The 17,947-nt window shown below is 39.6% G+C and overlaps 1 protein-coding gene across 1 annotated transcript in view; it reads left to right on the forward strand.

Moving 5' to 3' along the window:
- Positions 1-16,515, forward strand: part of septin8a (septin 8a) — a 31,313-nt gene extending 14,798 nt beyond the window's left edge. Inside the window, exons 5-10 of the mRNA XM_030747312.1 lie at positions 2,507-2,668; positions 4,184-4,280; positions 10,781-10,949; positions 11,122-11,254; positions 12,309-12,478; positions 14,235-16,515. Coding sequence (XP_030603172.1) covers positions 2,507-2,668; positions 4,184-4,280; positions 10,781-10,949; positions 11,122-11,254; positions 12,309-12,478; positions 14,235-14,238 — 735 coding nt within the window. The 3' untranslated portion in view covers positions 14,239-16,515. The remainder of the gene's footprint in view (positions 1-2,506; positions 2,669-4,183; positions 4,281-10,780; positions 10,950-11,121; positions 11,255-12,308; positions 12,479-14,234) is intronic.
- Positions 16,516-17,947: the final 1,432 nt, after the last annotated feature.

Consider the following 17,947-nt stretch of genomic DNA (forward strand, 5'->3'; position numbering starts at 1 on the left):
TGGACTTTATGCAGGGGTCTCCATCTAGATATACATGCAGGCACCATTTAAGACCTCTGCTAAGCAAACAATAATCAGCCTCTGGAAATACTTAGATTTATGTTTTTATTTAATGTTTGTGAGCTCTGGATATCTGGAGGGTGATCACCTGCTTTGTTTTGCTTTTGTTTTCAGTTTATAAGTTCAGTACATTATACTGGTTAGTTCTCAGCAAATTAGTTTCCTGCCTCACATACGTTTATTATTGCTTTCCTTTCTAGCTTTAATCCCAAACCTGAATGGTGCACACATACAAACAAGAAAATTGCATTTTTTTTTTTTTTTTTTAACATCCCAGTGACTGGAACTGGGATCAATCAATCAAAGGTGTGTTTTAATATCAAATTTGATACAGTCATATCCATGTCAAAGACAGGATCACTACAGTGTGTGCAAATCTTAAGTTGTGTCTGGAAACTAAAGATAAACGAAGAGAGCTGTCCTTTCTGACAAGATAACCTTGTCACAGGAAAAACCAGGGGGGGAAGACCAGAAACAGCTTTTCCTTCAGTCTGTGTATTTTTCTTTTTTGTCAAACCCAGACAATGGTGTTTTTCTTGTTAATGAATCACCCCTCCCCACACATGATGGTTGAAGGCCCACTAGAGCAAATGTGGTTTTTGGTTGATGAAGGCAGGAAGAGAAATAAGCGTTGTTTCAGGCCAGCAGGACACGTCATGCTCCCCTGCTTACTGTGAGTCCACCAGCCCATGCCTGAGATATTTTCATATCAGTGCTATATGACATTGTCCACAGTTTGTAGTGGGAGCTGGCAGGTTGAAGACCTTTTAAAGTCCAACTGGACTCTGTGGGACATTTGTGTTCTTGCTTGCATTGCCATCAGGTACTGTTTAGGGTTGCACAGCATGCGTGAAATCATCTCCCTAAACATCTTGACATTTATATTTTTAGCTTCAGCCTGACTTTGGCCAGAATATTCTCATCTGGCAATGTCCATAAATCAGAGAAAAAAAAATTTCAGAGCTTCCCCAAGAGAAATCATGTGTTTATTTTTTTTTTCCTTCAAAAATAAACACATGATGATTCAAACTGACTCCACAGCCACGTTGTACATCCTTTTCTTATTCCCCCAAACCCCCAAATTACAGGAAGTTTATTATGAAAACTTAGTTAAGCAGCTGATCATCCCTCAGAATTAAGTAACACAAAGAGTAAGTGGACGGGCACGCAGTAGAACACACACGTGCAGATACTAGGCTACAATAGATACCACCCAATGTTGTCATACTGCATCATAAAAGCTCTCAAAGACTAGAAATGTATTTTAGCAGCTTTTATATGTTTTATGTGTTCTTGGCCCTGTAAGGAATATTTTCACAACATTTTAGCAATTTTGGTTCAAACCTTTTTTGAGATGGCACAAATATGTGAATATTGTCCCTATCTCGGAATGGGTAAAGAATCCTTTTAATATTTCCGGGATCCAGATGATGATCCGGATCACCACCAAAATTTGCTGAACTGTTTCTTGTACCACCCCCAACAACTCCAGAAAAGAAAGTACTTTCAACATTACTGAAGCTGAGACTGTATCATCACGGGTCTGAACACAGACACTCTCACTTCCACACTCAGATATTTTCCCTGTACAACATTAAATGATAAAGTGCCAAAAATATTAGTCTATATATATATATTTTTTAGTGATTGTCTGTCCTGTGAACTGCTCAATGTGATTACAGCTGGTGCTCCTCATCCCTCAGAACGCACATTAACTGTTTGGGAATGATCTTTGGTCAGCTGGGAAAACTCAGTTGTGGAGAAGCGAGTAAATATTACACAGAGATTAGGGAAACTGGTTTATTAAATAAGGGTTAACACCTGATACTGGCTACCCTGCTGCAAATTAATGGGCCAATAAAGTATGATGAGATTGGAATTTGATTTTTAACAAGCTCTGATTCATGCTGGGGAATTGCAGAGTGGGTCTGGGAGAGTTCTTCCCATCTTCCCAGTTAGTGATCTGGGTAATGCAGCTGTACAGAGGAATGCAGACAAACTGTGTGTTTATTTCTTCACATCTGCTGCTGATTGTAGATGGAGCCGAGTTTGTTTTCATAATCACTGTTTGTTTTATTTATCAGTTGGGGTTCTGATTGAGCTTATTTGCTATTCAGTTAGTTGTGCGTGGTCTTATAGATGTGCTGCACAGCTATTTAAAATGTCACTATGTTTGATATAACTTATTTTAACTGTGTTTGCACATGACAGTGGGCCATTGCTGTAATCTGTAATTATCTGAAAACATTTGGGTGTTTCACTGTGAATCTTCTCTCATTGTTTTGTCTTGTCAACAGTTATGCCAGGCTAAACCAGATAGTTACATAATATAATCAATGTATAATATAAAACATCTTTGAATACAGGAATACATGTGCAATTTTGGGAGATGCCATCACAGCAACAACGGTTTCACTCTTTTTTTTTTTTGTTATTCTTTCCTCAGGTCAACATAATTCCCATCATTGCCAAAGCAGACACAATCTCCAAGAGTGAGCTGCATAAATTCAAAATAAAGATTATGAGCGAGCTGGTGAGCAACGGCGTCCAGATATATCAGTTCCCAACAGACGACGAAACAGTCAGTGAGATCAATGCCTCCATGAACGTAAGTCACATTTTGCCACAAAAGCAGACTTGCTCAAAAAAGGCAAAGTTTTTTTTTAAATAAAGGTGGTAATATAGATTTGTGTTGGAAGTAAAAATAATGGCTTTTTTAAGACTTGACACTAATTTCAATACTGCAGGGTCAAATACTTTTCCACAAAAGCTTTAATGTTGGCCGTAACTCAAGAGTTATGCAACCTAGGATGGTCAAATTCACACCATAGATGCGTCTACCAAAAAAATCTTAACATGATAACGTGATAAAGATGTCATCTAGGATTTCCAATTCAAACCATAGAGGCATACTGTTCAAGCTAGACCCATCAAACCCATCAAACTTCACACACGTATTCACCGACTTTACTATAACAGCACGTTACGGATCCAAAACAACCGAGCATTGGCATCCACTCAGCAGGTGCTCTTGTTAGATTTCTATGCACCAAACCACTTCATGTTTTTTGGCACCACATGTGTTATATATCTATTAATCAAACCATGAAACAGCTTTATTTACTTTTAACATGTCCTGAAAGTAATGTTTCCCCTATGCAGACTCATTGCAATCTCTCACCTTTTTGACTGTATACTCTAACTCTGGAAAATACTTACAATATTTGCAAATACTAGCTGACTCTGGGCATGTTTGTATATGACTGTAAACAAAGATCATACACAGTTTTACCCATTGATTTCACGAGTTTCCTATTCTTCTTTTTAGTTCATGATAAAAAGAGAGTATAAATGTAATGATATTCCTCCAGCTTTAAACTTAGAAGTTCTACCAGTGACAGACTTTTGCTGAAGCATCAGGCACAAATGCATTTTCCTGAGAATATCGGGCTATTTTTAGATCAGATTTCATTATGCCTCTGATGTATAATCATAGTGTTTGAACACCACCCACGCATGTACAAAAATGGTGAATAAGACAGCATTTGGTTCTCCGAGGCACTGTCCTTGTACAGTATCCCAGTCTATTCATAGTTGGTTACATCAGCAGCCACACTCGCCAGCGTGCTGGTTCCTCTGAGCTGTAACCAGCCAGCTGGTTTCAGCCCGCCATCTAATTTTTGAGGTAGCGTATCAGGCATGTTTCCCCTGCGATGCCTCCTAATTGTTGGTCTTAATGAGGCATAGTAGCTCCGAGAGCAATAATAAAGTATGTGTGTTTAATCACTTCAGCAAAATGTGTCTCCCAACGGAGCCACATGTTAAAACTTAAAACAGATCACTGGTGCAGCTCATATATAAACATGGTTACGCTTTGCTCTGGTGTGGTCTGGTTGTGAAGGATAAGAGAGCAGACACACACAGTGAAAAAGCTTGTCCTTCTTCTTGATTTTAGCACATTTTCCCCACAACCTATTGAAAATTGACTTGTGTTCTGAAGAATATTGGCAAGAAGTATAATGGAAAAAAAAACCTCTTGAAGGAAGTGTACCCCAATCCCCTGCTTACGGCTCTAGCTAAACCTTTTTACGTTTTTGACGCTCTAACCTGTTTTCCTGTGCAGGCCCATCTGCCGTTTGCTGTGGTTGGAAGCCTGGAAGAGGTCAAAGTGGGGAACAAAGCAGTGAGGGCCAGACAGTACCCCTGGGGTGTTGTACAAGGTGAGAACTGTTCACAAGAAAGTCTCTTGTAAAATACAACCACATTTGGTTATATTTTACAACCAAATGTGGGATCTGGTATGTTAAAGGATCATTTGTTGTATAAGTGTTTTTTTTTGTTGTTGTTTTTTTTTAATGTATTCTACCGTTGTTGATAATTCTTGTAAGGTTATTGGCATAAAGTACTATTTAATAACTTCTAACTAGTTGCAACAGAAATCGAGACTTATCAGACCAGGCAATGTTTTTCCAGTCTTCTATTGTCCAGTTTTGGTGAGCCTGTGTGAATTGTGGCCTCAGTTTCCTGTTCTTAGCTGACAGGAGTGGCACCCGTTGTGCTCTTCTGCTGCTGTAGCCCATCTCCTTTAAGGATCCAAGGATTCAGAGAAGCTCTTCTGCATACCTTGGTTGTGATGAATGGTTATTTAAGTTTCTATCACCCTCCTATCAGTTTGAAGCAGAAGCAGTCTGGCTTTTTTCCTCTGACCTTTGACATTAGCACACTCTCAGAGAACTGCCACTCAGTAGATATTTTCTCTTTTTCAGAGCATTCTCTGTAAATCCAAGAGATGGCTCTGTGGGAAAATCTCAGTAGACTAGCAGTTTCTGAAACACTCAGACCAGCCCGTCTGGCACCAACAACCAACCAACGTTCAAAGTGACATAAATCCGCTTTCTTCTGCATTCTGATGCTCAGTTTGAATTTCAGCAGGTCCTCTTGACAATGTCTACATGCCTAAATACAGTGAGTTGTGATTAGCTGAATAGATATTTGCATTAACAAGCAACTTAACTTAGTTGCTTATTTCAATTGTTTGTAAAGCAGTCGCAAGTAAGAATTTCATTGCTCAGCATAACCACAGTGTTTTGCGGTGTACATGACAATAAACTTCTTGAATCTTGAATCTTGAATCTTGAGCAGGTGTAGCTAGTGAAGTGACCGGTGAGTGTATGTCATTGTTCGACCTGGGATATTGGAACTTCTCTGTAACATTGTCTGCACTCTGTCGTACTGTTATCTTTGTTATGCAATTATGTGGGTTTACTTCCATTTCTTGTTTTTGCTGCATTGTGAGTGTGGCTGAAAGTGGTCATGCATATATGATTTTCTTTTTCGTTTCTTTTTTTAATCACTGGGGAAGTCGATGACTCAGTGTTTTTGTGCCTATGTTTGGGTGTTCATGTGGAGGTTTTGCCATATTAAGAGCAATCCCAGACAGTAACCATGTATTTGAGAAACTAGAACTGCAACAATAAGCCATTGGAAAGAAAATTAACCTGCAATAATCACAGATTTATAATGTATAGTAACAAAAATATATGACTGACAAAGCTATGAATCATATGATTCAAAATTAACTAAAAACAAAGTAGCAATTGGACTTTGTTTGGGTGGAGGGGGGCTTTAGTCAGTTAAGTATCCTTGATGAAGGCTGTTTCCTGCTCGTGGCAGAGTGGCGAGTGCATCCCACAGTTTGCCTGTTTATTTTTACCCTGCCTGTTGATGCAGAATGCCCTCCACAGCTGCGAGTGTCACTTTATGCAGAGTGACACTGAAATGAAGTATAGAGATTGTTTTGTCAGTGCCTCTCTGTATGCACCATGTGACAGTTTATTGTTATGATGGTCTGATCTTTAGATTTGTGCACTGTGTTTGTAGGCGTGCAAAGCCTGGATGTATACCCTGGATACTGGCATGAATGCGTTGCCCGTGGAGATGTCACTTCTCGAGTCGGGTTTCTTGGGATTTTTTGTTTCCCACAGCTCATTCCTCTGTGTTTGTCAATGATGGTAAACAGTTTAATTTAATAATGTCACACACAAAGATTTGCTGTGAGAGTATTGCTGCTCACGTGGGAGTCGTCCTCTCAGAGAAGCTCGCTTGCTTTCTGCTACTCTCCCCCAATCTCTCTCTCCCTTCCTTCCTTCCTTTTTCATTTACTGCTCTTGCTTCCTCTCCTCTCTCCATTATCTACTACCCACTCTCATTCTCCAACCCTCAGAGGACACTGTGGGTATTTCTAAAGCCTGCCGTGTGTCTCCTGTGGGATGGATTCCTCTGGACATCCGTCACTGTGTTGCTGTGGTCCAGTCTACAGACAGATTGGTGCTTACTGCAAAAAAAAAAAGTTATCTCAGCCCTACTGTAAGCTCATTTCTTTAACTGTTTGTTTTTATCAAGCTTTAATGAGAGTTAAATGCCCTGAGAAGAATATTATATACAAAACACAATAATGTACTGTAGGGGCAAGCAGGTATGCAGTATCTGCTTATTAATGTGTTTGGTTACAACTGTAATTCAATAGGCACTTAGTGCTAAACTAAGAGTCTGGAAAGTAATCAGCTCTCAGTCAAATTTCAGTACAAGTAGTCATGTTGATCACTTTTGTCCGATGATGCAATGCATATCTCAGACTTTGAACTGAAGTCTTCAAAGCACTTTAAAAAAATGTTGCATGTTATCAGTGTAATCCATTGTTGTCTAACATCAAAAGTCCAAATTAATGGGATATAAGACTGCTTCCATTTTAACTCAGGTCTCCTTCCACGCTGATTGCGCGTCATTCATACTTACTTGTCACAGTATCTGATCAGAGGCAATAGAGGACTCTGTGTTTTACAGCATGCAGCTGACTGAAGGGAGGCTCTCTATCTGTGGAAACAGTTTGCAGATACCAGATGTCATATAGATGGGTTATGGTAACCTCTTGAAGAGTCATGAGAAATTTCCATGGACTTGAAGAAAGGATGAGCTGTCTTCTGACTAAAAGAGTCATTGAAGGGCTGTGTGTGTGTGTGTGTGTGTGTGTGTGTGTGCGCGCGCGCACACACGCGCGTGTTTATCTTCCCTCAGTATCTTATTGTGCTGTTATCTCTGAACTCCAGACATCTGTGACACATAGCAGGCCTTCTCTGCAGCCTACTGTGTGTTTTAGTGCGCACACATATTACAGAGGGTGGATATGTCAGCATGAATGTGAAAACAGCGCAAGATTAAGAATATTTTTCTGATATCAAATTGAAAATGGATCCAAATAAGGTAAATGATGCAGATGTCTAGATTTATTTACATATATATCAGAAACTTAAAAAAAAAGAAAAAACAAACAAACATAAAAACCAAGTTTAATTTATTGTTCAGTGTTAATAATTTACCCAGTAAAAATATGACCGAATGATGACATAGAATATGTTCTTGGCCAACTTATTTAATTCTGAGAATGAATCCATCCATAATCTTAGGATGTAACATTTCCACAGTGGCTTATTTCATTATTAAAAGTCAACAGCTGAAAGGAAATGAACTTTGACCCTGGAATTTTGACTCAGAAACTTGCCTGTAGACTCGGCACCACCCATACAGCCAGACTATATAAGGGAACTGCTTGACCACTATTTTTTCTTAACACTACATTTATTGAATTTTCTCTTATACAAACCTGTAAAAAAAAAAAAAAATCAGAAGAAGAGTCTAGACAGTGCCCCCAGGGGAAATTATCATGAAATAAAGTAATATGAAATGAGATCACGTCTTCATACTGTAAAAGACAGCACCACAGGTTTGCACTTCCTTGCAGGAAGTACGGCATGTACTTTTATGTACATTACATTACTCACCTTTAATGACCTTTTAATGACCTTTTTTGTTTTGCATTTAATCCTACAGCAAAACCGTTAAACATTAGAAGAGAATAAATTATTTGGAAAATAGCGAAGAATTCAAGAATTCATCAGAGACTGATGGAGATTAATTTTAAAGGATGTGTGTGATGAGACAGAGCTTTCCCTAATCTGGAATATTTACTTTTGTCACTCAGAATATGTGGACGCCTCACCAAAGACTCATGGAGCAGATAATCATCCCAGTACAAACTGATTTTTTTAAAACCAAATGAACGTTTATTTTTGATCGCTTTATTTGCAGCCACAGTTCTCTCCTCTGCTTGTATGTTTCTATTTTCCTGCTGGCCTGTGCATGTGTCTGTGTACCAGCAGAGCCATGTGCTCCTGTATCTTGAGGGCTCAGCGCTGCAGTCAGTTGGAGGTTTGGCCTTCATTCAGGCCTCACTGGGAGGGGAGAGCAGAGAGGCTATTAGATGCCAAATGAGCAGGCATTTTCTGTAGGCTGGATGCAGCCCCAGTGAACTGTTAGCTTTTTTTTTTTTCTTTAACCCATGTTTTTTTTTTTTTTTTTTCCAGTAATGATGTGTGGTTAGCCAGCAAATTTGAGGAAAAATTATGAGTGACTGATTCAGCTGCAAATTAATTTTGGGTTTCTAAAGCAGCAAGTAGATGAGAGCGAGTTAGAGCTTATTCTGCTTTTGTGTCCAAGTCTAATAAAGGAAGGTCTTATTTCTTTGGCAGAGATGTCCGGGCTTTTTTTGACACTTTGACTGTTGTGTTTCAATTTTTATGTTGCGTTATTGTTTTGGTATTAGGCACTGCAGGCTTCCCCATCAAAGTCCACCAGGAAAAGCTAACTGCCAGAAGCAGTCTGGCCTTTTTGAATGCATCTACCATTCTTTTCATCCTCAGAGCTTCTGGTGGTATTTAAACACAATGTGTTTGTAATTTCTCACCACTGCTCCTCTGATATTCATGGCAGTACCTGAAAGGCTGCGTGCTTTGGTCTGGACACACCTCTGGGCAACACAAACACAAACCGGCTCTGAAACAACCAAAGTAATCTTTAGGGCTTGCTGAGTTTTGCCGACAGGTTGATGATCTTGACTTCCAACTTATGTTTTAAGGAGTTATGCGTATAGTTTGTTTGGGTTAGTCAAACAGTGCATAACTTACCCTTGGGAGCCACTGCCACTCTTGGTTGTCCTCTGTATTGTTTCCTCTTATGTAAAAATTGGTAGTGACTGAGCCTACCAAAGACATTTCCAAGTTATTTTCCATTAGATACGATCAATTTGGTAAATGTGGGAAAATACAAAGATGAAAAACTTTGGGGGGGGGGGTTTTCACATGTTAATTCATTTGTCAAAAAAAGGACTGAATAAAGTCATAAACCATTAAGAAGTATTTCATTTAATTTACTAAATTCTTGTCCTACATGTTTTATCTGAATGCAGAATGTTGGGAGATGTTGCGCACAAGCTAAAACTGCATTTTCAAAGTCCCTTTTTAAAATATATATATTTATTTTTTATACATGCCTGTTGAAAGACAGGACATATTATGTTATCACCCATACCAGGCGGGCAGGCGGGCGGGCTTCCAGGCACCATCCATAGATAGCTTATAACCAAAGCAAGGTTGGGATTGTATATGGGATCACGGGGGTCAAGGTCATATGGTTAAATCTTTGTTTTTTTTTTTTTTCATGTCCACTTCATATCAAGACATTATGCAGAGATCAGATCCTGGAGGTTGAGGTCACAAAATCATTAAATTCGTTTTTCATGTGACAATGAACAGGGTTAAAACAGTATGACAGGCTACACGGTGCTCTTTTCTTTCTTTCTTGTTTGTCGTCGTCATCATCATGCAACATTAGACCTGTAGCAAGCACCGGCACTCCTGTTAGCTGTACTTGAAAGGAAGAAATCATTTTACATTGGGGGAAAATGCATGCAACACTTACACTGTAACGTCAGTGAATAATGGCAAATGGACTTCATTTATATAACTTTTTAAGGTGTTTAGCTTGTACAAGCCACATTCGCACATTTAGCTTTTTATGTTAGACATTTATTCCATATTATTTCAGACACACAGCACATTACACAGTGAAAGATTGGAGGCAATCTTTGGTTGGTTTCAGTCTTGCCCAGAAACCCTTTGGCATGCAGGGATTGAACTACCTATCTTTCAATTAGATGAGCCCCACAACATCCAGATCCACAGTCCCCCAAAATAAAGCAGGTGCAACATTCAGTACATGGTATTAAATGGTTGGTGAATGTTGTGCTTGACTTCTGTATGAAAAGGTTCAGTCCATCTCAGGTTTTCCAAGCGATACAGACTTATTGTTCAGATGGGGTGAGGTGACCTATGACTGAAGGCATCCATTCTGTTAAAGCCCTTTCCTCAGCATGAAGGCATTTAAGTGTGAGACTCAGTCAAACATGAAACTAAAGCGAGTTAAAGTTAAACAACTGAGCATGAAAAGTGCAGAATATGAATCTTTTGCTTTGGTTTAATTTAATTATGCAGGATAGTATATGTACATGCCAAATGATTACTCTGCCTGTGGGTTTTTTTTTTTTTGTGTAGACTTCACATTTCTATAGAGATGTATTATTTCCTGCTTTTAAGAGGACTGAAGGCTGATGGAGTGACAGATGGCATGTTAAAATCATTTGAAAATGACAGCCAGGCACTGAATAAAGGCGTGAAGCGAGGATTGAAAACACGAGACATTTCTGCTTTAGTAACCCAGTTAAAACATTATTTGAACACCAAGGGAGTCTAATATGGAGGGAATAACTAAGATGAGCCCCCGAGTCTCTGCTGCTGTACTAATTGTGCTCTTTGTTTGCCCCTTTTAGTTGAGAATGAGAGCCACTGCGACTTTGTAAAACTCAGAGAGATGCTGATCAGAGTCAACATGGAGGATTTGAGGGAGCAGACACACGCCCGCCACTATGAGCTGTACCGGCGCTGTAAGCTGGAGGAGATGGGCTTCAAAGATACAGATCCTGACAGCGAGCCATTCAGGTAGATTGGGGAGATAGTGGACACACCCACTGCAACACAATGTGTGCACAGAATCAAGAACCACAGAGAAGCTTAACTGTCAAGAAGCGGGAAAGCAAACTGTTCTCTTTTGAAGACAGTAGCTAATCGTTCTGTGTTTTTCGCTCTTCTCTGTCCTCACGTTTCTTTGCAGTCTTCAGGAGACGTATGAGGCTAAGAGGAAAGAATTCTTGGGGGATCTGCAGCGCAAGGAGGAAGAAATGCGACAAATGTTTGTCAACAAAGTAAAAGAGACGGAAGCAGAACTTAAAGAGAAGGAGAGAGAGGTCAGTTAGTACCAAATGTAGCCTGTGCTTTATTTGAGCAGCTAAACAGGACCCTTACTGTGTCCAAACTCGCTCTGTGATGCTCAAAGTTATGATAATACCTGTTTGCTATATGTCTGCTCAGAGAATAGTGGTTTCTGTTGGTATTTGTTATTTTTGTGCCATTTGTACTGTTTAACCACCGTTCTCAGTGGTGGAGTTCACAGAGAGATTCCATATTTGTCTCCTATCATAGTATTATGAATGAAATCTACAATAGTGCATTCTTTCCTTGCTGTGCTTGTGGGCTGCATAAAATGTCACTGAGGGCTTCCACTAATCCTTAAGACACATTTTAGTCTATAATACTTGCCTTTACTAGTTTCTGTTTTGTTTAAGTGTCCATTTATCAACTATATAGGGCCCTTAAAAACACTTTGAGCAACCCTGAAATCTATGCAGGGTTATACATGCCAAAGTGTTGCACAGTGCAACAGCAGATGACAGTGTGGGTGCAGTGAGGATTGTTGTGTTATTGCAATAGCAATTACAAGGGGAGCAGTGCTAAACAGGGGGTGATCCATTTTTTTCACTGCACTGTATTATACAGTTATTTAACCTGCTTTTATTGATATAAATGTCTGACAAAATTATATACACTAAAAAAGAAATCTAAGTTCAGCAACATTACAGCTGACTTTACATCCTCTCAGGTGATCATGCAGTTTAATCAGGACTTCTCAAGACTTCTCCTCTCTTCACCATGTTGTAGTGAACAGTGGTGTTTTTGGTGTTTTTAGGGGATATCTTGTTGGAAATAGGCGCCTGCTGTGGCTGTAAGAGAGGTTGCAAAGAGCAGATTTGAAATCTGAAACTGATCAAAAACAAACCAAAAAGCTCTGTAGATCTATGAGGTGATGTGGAATTTCACCTCAGTCCATTATGAGTATAACAACATTCATTTAGAAAGGGTTTGTGTATCTTATCTTCGCCCTTCTGCCTTCTAATATTTTGTCTCTCGTTGTCCTCGTCCTGCCTGTCCATCACCACGCTCTGTCCATCTTCTCCCTCTCAGCTGCATGAAAAGTTTGAGCAGCTGAAACGGATGCATCAGGAGGAGAAGAGGAAGGTGGAGGAGAAGCGGAGAGATCTGGAGGAGGAGATGAATGCCTTTAACAGGAAGAAGGTGGCAGCTGAGACGCTGTCCTTATCTCAGCCCGTCAAGAAAGACAAGGACAAGAAAAAGTAAGGCAGTCCCTTCTTCAGTCACTCACTTGCTTCATTTTTCTTTCAATAACAGGAAGCTCCTTTCTTTAAGTAATCCTCTTGCCTTTGTGTGCCTTCAAAGCTAAAATGATTTTTCCTGCTGCTCTGCTGTATAACCCTGATAGATGAGGTTAGCATTCTGCTAAGTCCTGTGGCTTTAAGAAGCCTTGAATAGAGAGTGTTGTGCTGCTGTCGACCTGTTGTCGACCTGTCTCCAATACACAAGCGTTTCAGCTATTATAAAGGCCTGGCATGCGTTAAGGAAACTTCCTCTCCTTTTTGTCCTGCCCAAGCTTAACATTTCCTGTGCTTTCACTCTTCCCTTTTGCCTCGCTCTAATTATTCAGGATACTCAGTCAGGAGGTAGAAAAAGGCTTTTAAATCACCGATGCAGACTTCAGCTCAGAATGGGTCAAACAGATTTTTTTTTTTCTCCAGTAGGGGTGTGCTCGTTGTGTTTATTTCAGTACAGTATTGCAGCTTTTATATACAGAGATTCATAGAGATCTATAGCTCACACTTCACAACAGGGAACACGTTGGTGCTGCAATAGTTTCAAAGCCCAGTAGGCATTATTTAGAAGTTCCTTTGTTTAAAAGTGCATTCTAGGACCCTACAGCTTGTTTTGTCTTTAGACAGATTTGTTCACATGTTTTTGTTAAGAGGCTGTTTTTTTTCCTCTGCTTTGGGCTTGGCCCTTGATGGGATAAAATGATAAAGTGACAACACCTTATATACAAAAGGTCAGGTCTTCAAGTTTTCAACCTAATAATGGCCTCATTCACTTGCAGTAACATCTCTGTGGACCTCTGAGAGCTCCAGTGAGAAGCTCACTCGACCTTCTCAAGTTTAACACTTAGAAACAAGTCAAAAATATTTTACCTGCTTAATTTATCGTGAAATAACAAGGGAACATGCCTCACCTGGCCATGAAACTCACCTGGCTATGAAACTGCCTGCCAGTTAGTTGTCCTCTTGAGCCTCTAAAAATGGGTCACTAAGTATAAAAATAGCTGTAATTCCCAAACAGCAACGCTTTTGTCAAACTGCTTGCATTAAAGTTAAAAGTCTGCACTTCAGTGACATTTTATTTGTGTATAGAAGCAAAACTACAAAAAAAAAGTGTCCCTGTTCAAAAACTTATAGCCCTAACTGTAATCAGCTACATGTAACAGTTACATGTGTAATAATCAGGTTTCACTTTACTTCATTAGGTCCAGTAGCTCTTGAGTTATTTATCTGTAGTAGTTACATTTTGGATGCCTTACATACTCTTATCACAGAGCAGGCTTTAAGTGAAGCTAGTGGCTGTCTGAGTGCTTAAAAATAATCTGTGTACATTTCAAGCTGACGTGCAGTCAAGTCTTCATGTTGCCTGCACTCCCAGTTTGTGCAGACGTCTGGCTCCCTCTTGTGGCTGCTAACGTGCATTGCTCTTGCTCTTGCTGTTGAAGATGAACGATCTTCCATTTTGTGATTGTTGTCAAAGCTTTGGGTTTTTTTTCCTGAGGCTATTTTGCTCTCGCAGAGACATCAGCTTTTACCTTCAGGACTGATGTTGGAAGTAATCATCATATGGAATGTGGTTTAATGTTTAAATTCATTAGCACAAGCGCTTTTAACCTTTTTGCTTCAGTGCTACTTCCTTATCTGTGTTTTATTAATTTATTCTTTCATTAAAGTCGCTGTTTGTTCATTCAATTTATTTTGTTTATTGTTTGTCGTTGTTTTTCAGTTAATTTATGGGCGCTGTATACCCTTCCACACACGACCATGGATTTGTCCTCCATCACCATAGCAGCGACATCTGTTCTATTTTTGTTTGTGTTTGTTTGTTTGTTTGTTTTTGTTCTGACATTCCATCTTGATATTGTGCACACGGACCAAAGACACTGAGGATGATGATGATGATGATGGTGAAGCCACAGGGAAGAAAAGAGTGAAAGATGGTGAGAGATAAGGATAAAATATTCACTTTCCATCAGAGGCCATCTCATTTATTCAGGATCTTTGTTTGTTTTTATATATGTATGTATATGCATTTTGTTTTGCTTTGTTTTGATTTAAATATGTTGTCATTTTTCTTTTTGTTTGATCATTAACTATCCACACAACAGTAAGAAGCTAAAACCATTCAAAGCTTTCACTGTTTGGTACTACGACATAACACACCTGGGCAAAATGTTTGAAACTCCTCAGTATGTATTAAAAACAAAACAAAAGGTGTGCTAGATTTTTATAGAAGTGACAGTTCTAAAGAAGATATCAGTAAAGGTTTTTTTAAGTACAGGATCTTTCTGAAATATTGTCCAGATTTAATGTGTCTGTTAAACCTTTTTTTGTACTCATGGCGAGTTATTTTCAATGTATTTCACAGAAGAAATAAAGTACCTTTATCAAATAAGGCCAAATAATACACTTAAATAGCAATAACTGAGTACCCGTGTACTGCATATTGCATACACATAGGTGCTGACAGCCTAAACCTAGCAGTCTTAAGTCTTCTTTTTTTTTTTAAATGTATGCAATATTCTGGTGCTGTTTCAGATTAACTCAATAAATGTATGTGAATATTTTCTAGAGCTTACCAAGCTTAATATGCAAAATGTACTAGTTTTTTAATCTGATATTATTGTAAGAAGCACATATGATGGTGTACATTGTCCGTAAGTGATTTAACTTTATTGTTAACCGTAAGTAACTTGATGTGACTGTTACGACAGTGGACGCAAACACGAAGCCAGTATACAGACACAGGATTCAGGAAAATATTCAGCTTAATGTAGAAGAGTTTACACTCAGAGATGTAGGAGAGAGCAGCTGTATTTACTGTGTGTCTTTGGAAATAAATGCAAACCTCACCCCCCCCCTCTCTTGACTTTGATGCGTCCCTGCCATGATTTGTTCGTCTATATTTACCCAGCAGGGAGCTGAAAGTGAAACAAAGGCAGGTGAAGACTCTCGTTCCTTCAGACGCGCATTAAAACATCACGCAGAGGCCGACGGCCTCCACTGTAACCCAAACAGCTGTCAGCTCGAGGCGGTGTTTTCTGTTTAGAGATCCCTAACTGAAGAACAGAGTGGTGTTTGCTCAGCATATAATCCTCCCTGCTTTCACCATAGCGCTACTGACCTCAGTTGGGTGTGTGTGGGGGTGTGTGTGTGTGGGTGGGTGTGTGTGTGTGTGTGTGTGTGTTTGCCAAAGGAGTGAAAGAAATAGCCGCATTTGAACACTTGACAACAGCTTCCTCACTTCATGTGTACTTCCAGTATGAAAATCTAATTGTGAACAGATTGACTAATATAAGTGGCCTCAATTCCTGTCAAGCACAAGCTTAAATAATAGCAGATAGCGAATATCAAAAAACGATTAAAAGGGGGTTTGTGTGGAGATTTGAGTTTCAGGAGCAGGACCTCACCTCACACTCTCCCCTTCCGACTGTACGTCTATAAACGTCTTCCTGACCGATGTGCCGGTTTGCGTTTGTTTCCGATCCGTGTTACTGCTTGCTGCTCAGTCTCCCTCCTTGTCAATCAGATAGATGTGAGCCCCATTGCCATTCCTGCGAACCCGTACGAGTTGCTAGCTCATCACCTCCAGTTTCAGATCCTCTGTTCCTTACTGAATCCAGCCACATCCTACCTGGTTCCCTTCCCATATTGAAGTTGCTAGATTTGATTAATGCAAAGGGATCCCTGACCACCTGATCAAGGTCATGAGCCACTGGTTGTTGTAACTCTGCCATTTACACATTTGCAGCAACCTCCAGGATCTTCATAATGTGCAGTCATCACTGCTTTCTGGGAATGCCTTCTATGAGCATCTGCCTGGCCCGGGAACCAGACAGGTACTCATAGAAGTGACCAGGATCTTTGTTCACTTCGTCCATTCACTTTCAGTAAATCACATTGTCTAATCATAGGTGTGGAGCCTGCTTTTGAATTCGCTTTAATTTACTGTAATAGATATACTGTTACAATGGTGGATGCTCATATTAAACATGGTTCCAAGTAAAGGTCTGTGTATTTTTATTGCACAGGTAAAAAATACTCTGTTATTTTACATTCATGTATTTTTTCTACTCTGGACTCTAAAGGATGTTAGTGAGAGAGGAGCTTCCTAATATGGTCACATCACAAATAAAGGTCTGGCGATGAGCACAGAAACCCCGCCCTCCTGCTGTTACTTTTTGAGTGGCAGCCATTCAGAGTAAAGTTGGCTTAAAGAGGAAGTGATTGAGACAGGATGAACTGAGAGGCTGCATTAAGGCCTGGTGTAAGACAAATAAGCATAACATAAGCCAGTTTTTTTTCTACATTTATGTGACATGTAAAATAAACATGCACAGCAAGCAATTATTCATTTTCTATTAAAGTAATCAGATATTTTATTGGGTACCTTTGATTATTTATTTTACACAGTGTGCGTTTGACTCATTCAGACAGACAGTTTAACTCTCTGGGCAGTAACTGAGCTGGTTTTCTGTTTACTGTGAAGGATCTGTCAGCATTAGTATTATTCTGTCCACCACCTGCAGGGTTCATTGGACCTCATTCAGCTGTACAATATGTTCAGAGCTCTCTGTGCTTTAGTACACCAACACTCACCAACAAAGCTGACTGCTAATCACTCCCTGACAGCCTTTTCCATGTACATACATAGACTGAGCCACAATATCAAAACCACTGACAGGTACATGATAGCTGCTGAGATGTATGATGTGTTTTGAGGGTTTGACTTGATTTAACAATTGTAAATAAAGACAGAATGCAATGATTTTCAAATCCCATACATCTAGATTTTAATTCACAGTAGAACATAGAAAACATCAAATATTTAAACTGAGAAAATGTACCATTTTAAGAGAAAAAATATTAGCTCATTTTGAATTTGATGGAAGCAACGCGTCTCAAACATGCGGCGCTACTTGCCGTGGCTCCTTGTGACAAGGAAGCAGCTGATAGTAGCTTTAACATGTCTAAAAAAGTTGGGACAGAGCCATATTTACCGCTGTGTAGCACCCCCATCTTTTAACAACAGTCCTTAAATGTCTGGAAACTGAGGAGAGCAGCTGCTGGACTTTAGGGAGGGGCATGTTGTCCCATTCCTGTCTTATAAAGGATTCTAGCTGCTCAGCACTCCTGGGTCTTCTTTGTCAGATTTTTTTTTTTGTTTCATGATGCATCAAATGTTTTCAGCTGGTGAAAGGTCTGGACTTCAGCACCAAGACTCTTCTACTGTGAAGCCGTGCTGTTGTAATAGATGCAGTATGAGGTTTAGCATTGTTTTTCTGGAATATGCAAGGCCTTCCCTAAAAAAAGACGTCTAGGCGGGCGCATTTTTTGCTCTAAAACCTGTATATACCGTTCAGCATTGATGGTTCCTGAGGCACTAATGGACCCCCATACCATGAGATTTTCCTCTTAGCCTCAGTCCATTGTAAATTA

The sequence above is a fragment of the Archocentrus centrarchus genome, chromosome 14 (genome assembly GCF_007364275.1).
Source record: "Archocentrus centrarchus isolate MPI-CPG fArcCen1 chromosome 14, fArcCen1, whole genome shotgun sequence".
NCBI classification, from domain to species: Eukaryota; Metazoa; Chordata; class Actinopteri; order Cichliformes; family Cichlidae; genus Archocentrus; species Archocentrus centrarchus.